Source organism: Mus pahari, unplaced genomic scaffold (assembly GCF_900095145.1).
Source record: "Mus pahari unplaced genomic scaffold, PAHARI_EIJ_v1.1 scaffold_13992_1, whole genome shotgun sequence".
Classification (NCBI taxonomy): domain Eukaryota; kingdom Metazoa; phylum Chordata; class Mammalia; order Rodentia; family Muridae; genus Mus; species Mus pahari.
In genome coordinates, this window is record NW_018393023.1 from 25 (window position 1) to 10,007 (window position 9,983).

Here is a 9,983-nt window from a genome sequence, read left to right on the forward strand (position 1 = left end):
CCCAGATACTAATGCACATGCCAGTAAGATTCTGCTGAAGGGACCCTGATATNGCGGCCTCTTGTGAGGCTATGCCAGTGCCTGGCAAACACAGAAGTGAATGCTCACAGCCAGCTACTTGATGGAACACTGGGTCCCCAATGGAGGAGCTAGAGAATGTTTACTTCAGTAAGCTTCTTATTCTCTATAAAAGTCAGATCTTAAGAATGAGGATGAAGGTCTTCTCTAAGAATTCACAGTGGAATGTACCAATACTTAAAGGGTCATGGCATGAAATCATGGCACTAGTCCTGCTTCACCACTCCAAAATATGCTCTGGTCGCTAATATCCTGAGAACAGTATCTAGGGGACAGTTGCTTACCCTGATGCCTCTATCTGTCCTGTTGACAACATTCTACTGAGTCCTAGACCAGATTCCAATTTGGCTGACAGTATCAATGAAGGTAAGGAAAGCAAAAGCCCATGTCTCTCAGTGGAGTATCTTGCTCTAGTTCCCAATCTGGGATTTTGTTTCCTCACTGTTATGTCATGGACTTTAATGGTGTGCTAAGGCCTCCTCAAAAGCCTTTGTTTCCTGGTAATCATAGATTGCAGAGTTCTGAAGAAGGACCCAGAACTTTAGGATGAAACTGTCTGTTCTGTCAGTGTCCATGAATACCATGTCCAGAGAAGGCCAAGTGTAGTAGTGGCAGGAGATGAGAAAAACAATGCACTACCAACACATGAGTTCCAACTCAAAAATCTTTCTAGAGTCTCTGTAACCCTATTGTACCAGGCCGACACTCTAAAGAACCTCATGCCTCAGACAAACAGCACAGCACTCTGTGTATTCATGGAGGTCTTTCAAAAATATCAACTGCCCACATTATGGCCACTCTATTAGAGTTTTACAGTTATCAACAGACACCATGACCCAGGAAACTCTTATCAAGGACAACATTTTATTGGGACTGTCTTACACGTTCAGCGGTTCAATACACTATCAAAAATGTGAGAGCACGGCAGTTGAATACAAAAGCTGTATGGTGGCTTCAATATGCTTGGCCCAAGGAGTTGCAGAAATAACAAGGTTTGGCCTTGTTGGCATAGTTGTGAGCTACTTGTTGGAGGAAGAATGTCACTATTGAATGGGACATTCCTCCTAGCTATATAAGGGCTTTGAGTTGTTCAAGCTTGTTTTCAAATCCAGATGTGGAATTCATAGCTCCTATAGCACCATGGCTACCTGGACACTGTCATGCCTCCTGTCATGGTTATAATGGACTGAATCTCTGAACATGTAAGCCAAGTACAAGGAAAGGTTGTAAGTTTAAGATCTGTCTTGATTGCTTTGCCCCATCTACTGCAAGAATGAAAAACCATTTCAGCAAGCAGACTGTCAACATTTCAGAAAATGTTGACAATCACTGGGGAGGAGCACACAGTCACCTTACAGGGCCACAGGGGAATGCTGCAGCAGGGATGCAATCACATGATGTAGAACAGATCCTTCTTGGAAAGAAAATAAAATTCTCTGGGTTGACAAATTGTGGGGTAACAGAAAGGAACTGACCACTATCAGAACCATCTGAAGTCACATTGAGAACATGATCAAGGGTGTTACACTGGGCTTCTGTTACAAGATGAGGTCTGTGTATGCTCACTTCCCAATCAATGTCGTTATTCAGGAGAACAGGTCTTTGGTTAAAATGTGAAAATTCTTAGGTGGAAAATACACCCCTAGGTTTCAGATGAGGACCAATGTTGCTTGTTCTGTCTCTCAAGCACAGAAGGAAGAAATAATTCTTAAAGGAAACAATATTGAACTCATTTCAAATTCAGCCACTCATATTCAGCAAACTACAACAGTTAAAACATGATGATATCAGGAAGGTTTTGGATGGCATCTATGTGTCTGAGAAGGAAACCATACAGCAGGCTGATGTTCTTATTTTATGTTTGTACCAGAGTAAGTCAAGATTTTAAGCTCTACTAAAAATAAAACAAACAAAAAGACTATCTATTTATGTTCATTAAAAAACTAATAGTGAAAAAAACTAATAGTGATATATTATTTTAAAATATCATAGAGTTAATATATTTGGAGTTATTTGAAATTTATATTAAAAATAAAGAAATTTACATTAAGAAAAAGCCATGTATTGTCAGTATTACTGTAGACAAGCATCTTCATAAGACTGTTTAATTGATTGTTGCTTTATATCACACAACTTTTATAATACTCATTTCTATTGTTATAATATTTTATAAATTTTTAAAAAATATTATAAAAAACAAAAGGTATTGCAGGTTTTGAAGGGGAGACTCTCTGGAAGGAGTTGGGTACAAAAGGGAAAGAAGAATGTGATATGTCTATTTTCTCAAATATGTTTTTAAATGTTAACAAATTTAGATAAATTGAAATTATATATCTTTTCTCATCATAATGCAATAAAACTTAAATCAAAGGAAAAATAGATCTCTCTTGATCATAGATTCTTTTCACCACAATGGAAAATCTCCTTAAACAGTTCCAGGGGTCAGATGTTGCTCATATTTCATGTTTTTGCCAGAGGCTTGGTGCTGTGTTAAAAGTTTATAGAGGGTCTGGGACTTGTTCATTGAATGTCTCCAGGACTGGGCTGCACTGAATGTCACAATACACAATTGAGGAAGAAGATCTACATCTAATCAACAAGCAGGTTGCTTTTCATAATACAATCTCTATAGAGGGTGGAGGGGGTATGGGCTGCTTCAAAGTTTTAATCCTCAGTGGGTAACTGATAATCTGCCAGGTGTAAATATTGTTCGTAGACCCTGGAATCCAGCAAAGAAATGCATGCAAAATTCATGACTCTGTGGTTGGAAGGATGACAAAGCTTTGAAAAGAGAATTGAACCTGAATTTAGTTCCATGTATCCTTAAAGGGCCACACAGAACCTCCTTTAGACAACCTTCAAGGGAGTAGATTGCTATCCTCTGGATTGCCAAGGCATCTCCAATTGATTGGCTTGTACTATAGACTCACAAACATACACAGTAATAAAAACTAAAACTAACCATAAAACAAGTCCCCTTCTCTAAAACAAGTAAACAAGTTTCGTGTAGTTGTGAAGTTGCCATACATGGCCAAATGTTGTTTGCTCTAGTCTGCTTTGCTTTTGTTGTGACAAAAAAACTAGGATGAAATCTAATTGAGATACAAATGTTTATTTCATCTGTGAAGTCCCAGGTCACATTTCAATACTGAGTTAGGCAATCATGGGCAGAACATGGAGACAGGAGCACCTCATGGAGGACTGCAGTTACTGGGTTGCTCTTCTGTTTTCACATATAATCCTATAGAACATGCCCAACAGAGAGTTGGGCCCTTACATACTACCTAGAGGAAAACTATTGAAGGTAGTTACTCCATCGAGTGTTCTTTTCCCTGTATAAAGGAAACTTGTGTCAAATTGACAAAAACCAAAACATCAACCAGGACAAGGTATGAATAAAACTGTCCTGTACAGGCTCAACTGTTTGTTTGCTTCATTCTCAACTGTGGGAGCTTTTCAGGAAAGTATAAAATTCCCTGATCTGGAGCCTCGCTGAAGAATCTTTCATGTCTTGCGAATCTTCTCTCCAACATCACAATACACATTGAAGTCATGCTAAGACACCTAATAAAGAATCATCTGACATGTCCCTCACCCATACTCTAGATGAACCTTGCCTACCACTTGCATCTCTGAAATGAACACTGACCCTACTCACTCTACAAAGACTGTGTTTTTTTTCTGTTACTACACAACTCATACTACCCAAAGTTGGTTTGCAGTTTGCAGGATGTCTGTAGTTCTCTGAGTGTTTCTACATGGTAACAGTTTCTACTTTTATAGAACAGACTGCAGGAACTACCAGTTAGATTTGTTGATAACTGAAGAGCCCAGTTCCAATTGGAGACTAGGGAGAGTCCAATTGAGTTAAAGCAGAAATTAAGGTTTACCTATAATATACCTTAATCACTCTGAACCCTGGGTCCTCAGTAAGGCTCTTTCTCTCCTGAACTCATGACTCATGCTTATGCTTCTGGATCAAGGTCAAGGATCAGGAGAGTTCAGGATCAGGAGAGTTCAGGATCAATGGATTCCTTTTTTGCTTAGGAGCACAGACTGAGTCAGGACTTGTATCATGTTACTTTATAACCTTCATGAGCATTAGGGAATCAGAGTTTCTAGGTATTGTCAATTGGAATGAGAGACATTTTTGCTGCCTTACTGTGGGTCTGCTCCAGTCTCCGCAGCTGTGGGTGCAGGAGGTCCTTGCTACCTCTCATATTGTCTGAATTCTCTTGAATGATAGACACATACACAGCCTTGTGTTTTAATATGCCTTAAAGAGCTTAATGGGCCACACCCAAACTTCTACATTGCTGAGACCTACACTCTGGTGCTCCTGAATTACACTTACTAATATCTGTACTCCATCTTTGCTACCTCAGACCCAGGCCTATAACCCTCCCAGGCCATAATTCCCAACTTTTCCATGTTGGCAGTCTCTGTAATATCTACCCTACTCTTTGAAGGTTGGACCTTCTCCTTCCAAACATGGTACCATCCTCCTCCAACTGCATTCTTTCCTTAAGAAAAGCAAAGATTAATTCAGATTTCTTTGAACTGATACTAGATCTATGTCCAACTTATAACATTTAGTTTTTAATTTATTTTCAAACAGGTCCTCCTTACATAGCTTAGGTTGAACTTGAACTTGCAAACATCATGTTGGCAAGTTGAATTCTGTGGATTTGTCAGACATGATATACTACCTAAGGCTGTCAGAAACCAGGCTTTACCTCACAAATCTGTGACAGAATAGCAGAGAGATCAGCTGTGTGACTTGACAGAAAAACTTCCTAATATTTTCACTGACAGTTCACAACAGAAGACAATGACAACAGGCTCATACACAAAACTGAGAACAAGCATAATTCATCTTGAAACCATAATCCAAATTTCTCCTGATTTAGCACCAGACTGAGGCCTTCACAGACTGAGTGTGCACGTGAGAGAGCGTCGCAGACCCTGGACAAAGCTGAAAAATTGCTGAGACTTTTGGATCACATGACCCAGAGAAACAGGTGTACTGATAGTTTGGTGTTAGGAGATAGGAAAATTATTCAGGAGGAAAGGGGCAATGAGCAAGCCCAGGTGGAACCAGCAGCAAGGGTAAACAGCCCAGGGCTCCCTTGACTCCACAAGGCAACCAATGCCATACAAGCACAGCAAACAAATTTTATAAGGGTCTGAAATTTGTTTTTCCATCAAGTTTTATTCATTTGTAGGACATCAATCAGTCACACAATCTGCCAAGAAGTTGCACAAACAAAAGCAAATAATTAAGTAAGGACAGAAGCATAGAATGCTATATTGGGGAAAGTGAAATTCCAATCAGGGATGGAGGTTTCCCAGCCCTGCCTTTGTGGGAATATGAGAGATGACTGGGAAATACATATAAGTAAGAGTCAAGATAAGGCTTTTTCCTGCCGATGAACTGCTTACAGTGTGCTCAGAGTAGATAGACACATAGTCACAGTCAGATGTAGAAAGAGAAGGCACCATGGGAGGAGAAGCCAGAAACAGTGTTTAATGGCTCTGTACCACATCTGTCTTAACCTGTAGGTAAAAAGAATAAGGAAGAAACGCAGATATGTATCGTTAAATGGTGACAGACAATGGCTCCTCACTCACTCATAGAGACCGAATCCCAGGAGTCCCCATCCGTCAGGATTCTCTCCTCTGTCCCTCTCACAGATGCACAAGAGGTGATTTAGGGTGTTACTTTTTTGTGTTGTAACCAAAAAAAAAAAAAAAAAAAAAAAAAAACTGAGCATCAAAGGAATTTCACCTCCCTGTGGCAAGGAAAACAAAACTGAGCGAGCTCTTATCTATATCAATATGTTTCCCATAGATGAGTCACAACTCATATTACTGGCTAGCCTGAACATGTCTATTTATTGTTTAAACTGGAAGCATTATCTTTTATTAGAGGCTATTGAGGCAGCAGGATGAAGATGACTTAGGGGGAATCTCCTGGACTTTATCTCAGATAAGTATTCAGAACTATGTCTCCAGATCCAGATAATCAAGATGGAAACCTGTCTATGAAATGTGATATCTAGAACCCTGGAGGTTTATGGTTAAAAACGGAATGCCCCACTGACATCTTAGACCTGGGAATTAGTTATCTTCCATGAAGGGAATGGTGGGCTTAGGAGGCTCTGGGAAGGCAAATAATAATAATAAAAACAACAACAACAACAACAACAACAACAATAATAATAATAATTCTCCTTATTACTTTCATTATGCTTCACTGAGAGGTATTCTCAGCACATTTGCCCTGTATGAATTACAGTTATGTGAAAGAAATCTGCTTTCATGTTTAAGGGTTTCCCACAGCTTGGGCTTGTTATTTCCATAGATACATAAATGAAGAACATGACTCTTTCTTACCTCTAGTCCTCCTCTTCCATATAAGAAAAGTCATCACTGATCCCATAAGGAGAGCTCCAAGAACCAAAGCAATAACAATAGCCAAGAAGGGAATGGTGGGCTCAGGAGGCTCTGAGATGGAAATGAGTGAAAGGAGAGTGACAGTCTGAGTTCAAACTCTCTGTCTTGACTGTTTTCCATTTGTACCTCTAGACTCCCACTCCCTCTCAATGGTCTCTGTGCTCACTCACCATGCTTAGCCCATCTCATGGTGATGGGCTCAGACAGCCCCTCATGATTAGCATGGCATGTGTATCTATGTTCTTCTCCAGAAAAGACCACCACAGCTGCCCACTTCTGGAAAGTTCCATCCCCAGAAGGCCTGTTCTCTATCACCTCCATGTCCTGGGTCTGGTTGCTTCCATCCCTCTTCCAGGCTAGGGTGATTTCAGGTGGGTAGAAGTTGAAGGCCCAGCACCTCAGGGTGATTTTCCTATCTGGTCTGGTCTTATGGGTCAGGTGTATTTTAGGGGTGTCTGAGGAAAACAATTGGAAATTTAAGGCATTTGGCATTCTTCTTAGACATTCATCAATGCTCATGTATCTTTCTGTGAATGGACAGGAGAGTTAGCATGAAGAAGAGGTGCCAACCCCACAGAGCAAACTCAGGATATGGATGGGATAATCTATTACTGGGAAATTTTCAGAATCACCATAGCCAGCACAGAACAGAAGATGCTGTATCTCCTACTATGGTTATTGACTCCAGGTTCTGTGGGAATATAGATGAAAGTCTGAGAAAGTCTGTGGTCTGTCCTCAGAGGGAAAGACACTGTGCATCGACCATGAATTGGTTTCAGTGCTGCCCTAGTAAACAAGTCCAAGGAACTGCTGAATAATACACAGACTGAACTGTGCTGGGAGAAGCCTTAGCCCTCTGAAGCGTTTCTCTATCTATTTGAATGCAGAAAACCAGAAGCACTCTTCTCCCTTTGATGCAAGACTGAGTTAGTATTCCGGATGCTTTCTGCTGAAGAGGAATCATCAGGGGAAAGGAGCTACAATCTTAGAGCAGATGGGGTAGTTTCTGTCCTTACCTGTCCTCAGCAAACTGTTCTTCCCTAAGGTCACGTATCGAAGGAGTGACCTCACACATGAACCCTGCAGATAAGGCTTCAACCGAGTTGCATATTTTTTTTTCTCCCACTCTTCCTTAAGGATCTCACTTGCCTTGCCACCCACTGTCCATGTCTTCAGATCCTTATTCAGTGTGATGTAATCATGGAGATTGAATGCTAATTCAAAGAAGCCGTGACTGAAGTACTTTCTGTGAATGACTTGACAGCCATAAGTCTTCTGGATTGTGTGATATCCTGAAAAAAGCCTCACACTCAGCCAATTGTACAAGGAAGGTACTTGGTGTGAAACTTCAGTGCATTATCACAGCCCATATGACATTTGTAAGTGGATTCATACTTGGATTTGAACTACAGGGAAACCCAGGTCTTTGACTGAGCTGTCTGCAGCCTAGTAACCATGGGTCAAATTTTCTGGGTATAAAGCATGGATGCAGTACATAGGGGCAAACCCATGGGCAGCTTGATGTTTGGAATCTCTGCATGGATTTTACTCACCAATGATGCTATAATTGTAGATGTATAGCGCATTCCTCATCATTTCTTTCAAGGTATATTGTTCATTCAGGACATCATCCTTTGCCTCTTGCCAAAAGTTTGCAGTCTGCTTATCCATCCATGGTGCCCGGCTCTCCACCCCCAGATTCTCTGATATACTGTTGAATCCCAAAATCTCCGTATCATCCACATAGCTGAGAAAGATTAACTGGGGTTCCAGAGGCCCAGGCCATGACAGGAGGGTGTATAAATATCTCAGAGTGTGTGAACCTAGGGGCAGTGGAACTTTAAATCTCCACTCTCCACCTAGGAGCCAATGCCAGTCCACAGGCCTATTCCCAAGGAAGGTAAAGAACAAGGGGCAGGATGTAAAATGGAGAAAGGAACAGAAATTCTGGCTGGGTTATGGAAAATATATGCTTGCTAGTTACTGCATCCCCTGGGATAAAGTCCCTTTAATTCCCCATGTTTGGTCCTTTTCCTTCAAATTCCCACACTCACCATTTGGATGCTTCGTGATGGCCAAGGTGACCATGAACAGCAGGAGGAGAGGCTGGGATTCAAAGGTCTTCATCTTGTTGAGTGCAGACTGAGTATCTGCTAATAAGTACTCATTTTATAATCTTGATAAGGAGGAGGCTGATTGGTTTCTCTAAGAAATCCCAATGGTAGTGATAAACTGTGTTTGCTTTGAGGCATGGAAAGATGAACTTCTGCAAGAGCAATCCCTAGGGCTCTGATTCAGCAGCTCAGATCTAGCTCTGGGGCCTAGGAGAATAAGTACACTGTGTGGTAAGACAAGTTGTTTACCTTGATGCTTGAACTCCTGGCCATGATCAAAATGCTGTTCTGAGTCTATGTAATAGGCCAGAGACTCAGTAAGACTCAACAATTTCAATGTTAGGATTTTTACAATGGCTGACAAAGAGAATGCTCCTCAGAGTGAATCTGGATTATGTCATTCAATCTTCATCACATTTAAAATCCTAATTTTGTGACATTTGCTTCATCAAGCATATTAAGAAAGTACATAAGAAGAGAATGTTTACAAAAAGTAACAACTATTTTACAAAATACAATAATGAGATGAATACAACTTCTGCCTATTTTTATTCTCATATTTCCTACTACATATTCTTAGGATTTATAAAAATAAGTTTATTCTGCTTTATCATGGAATACTTTGGTTTCTCCATCTATGGTAATTGAGAGTTTTGCTGTGTATAGTAGTCTGGGCTGACTTTTGTGTTCTCTTAGGGTCTGTATCACATCTGTCCAGGATCTTCTGGCTTTCATAGTCTCTGGTGAGAAGTCAAGTGTAATTCTAATAGGCCTGCCTTTTTATGTTACTTGGCCCTTATCCCTTGCTACTTTTAATATTCTATCTTTATGTAGTACATTTGATGTTCTGATTATTATGTGTCAGGAGGGATTTCTTTTCTGGTTCAGTCTATTTGGAGTTCTGTAGGATTCTTTTATGTTCACAGGTATCTCTTTCTTTAGGGCAGAGGGACAGTATTCTAATTAACAAAATCATAAATGAAAAGAGGGACATAACAACAGATCCTGAGGAAATCCAAAACATCATCAGATCCTATTACAAAAGGCTATACTAAAAAAAACCTGGAAAACATGGATGAAATGGACAAATTCCTAGACAGATACCAGGTACCAAAGATAAATCAGGAACAGATAAACAATCTAACAGTCCCATTTCTCTAAAGAAATAGAAGCAGTCATCAATAGTCTCCCAACCAANAAAAGCCCAGGAACAGATGGGTTTAGTGCAGAGTTCTAACTGACTTTCAAAGAAGACCTAATTCCAACTCTCCTCAAAGTATTCCACAAAATAGAAACAGAAGGTACTCTACCCAATTCATTCTATGAAGCCACAAT

At 40.3% G+C, this 9,983-nt stretch overlaps 1 protein-coding gene and 1 pseudogene across 1 annotated transcript; one reads left to right on the forward strand and one right to left on the reverse strand.

Annotated features, from left to right (window-relative positions):
* Positions 1–1,351: 1,351 nt before the first annotated feature.
* LOC110315311 lies at positions 1,352–1,966 on the forward strand (annotated as a pseudogene).
* A 4,464-nt stretch (positions 1,967–6,430) lies between these two features.
* On the reverse strand, positions 6,431–8,661 carry LOC110315312 (HLA class I histocompatibility antigen, A-32 alpha chain-like). The gene is made up of 5 exons (XM_021189398.1): positions 8,589–8,661; positions 8,088–8,357; positions 7,551–7,826; positions 6,705–6,989; positions 6,431–6,585 (listed from the first exon to the last, which is right to left on the reverse strand). Exons 1-5 carry the CDS (start codon positions 8,659–8,661, stop codon positions 6,431–6,433), a joined length of 1,059 nt encoding a protein of 352 aa, XP_021045057.1.
* Between the last annotated feature and the right edge of the window lie 1,322 nt (positions 8,662–9,983).

Coding starts and splice junctions, on each gene's coding strand:
- LOC110315312 (XM_021189398.1), bottom strand. CDS start 8,661: ATGAAGACCTTTGAATCCCAGCCTCTCCTCCTGCTGTTCATGGTCACC. Junction 6,990..7,550: donor GAACAGTTTGCTGAGGACAG/GTAAGGACAGAA, acceptor TGTTTTCCTCAG/ACACCCCTAAAATACACCTG. Junction 6,586..6,704: donor CATGAGATGGGCTAAGCATG/GTGAGTGAGCAC, acceptor TTTCCATCTCAG/AGCCTCCTGAGCCCACCATT.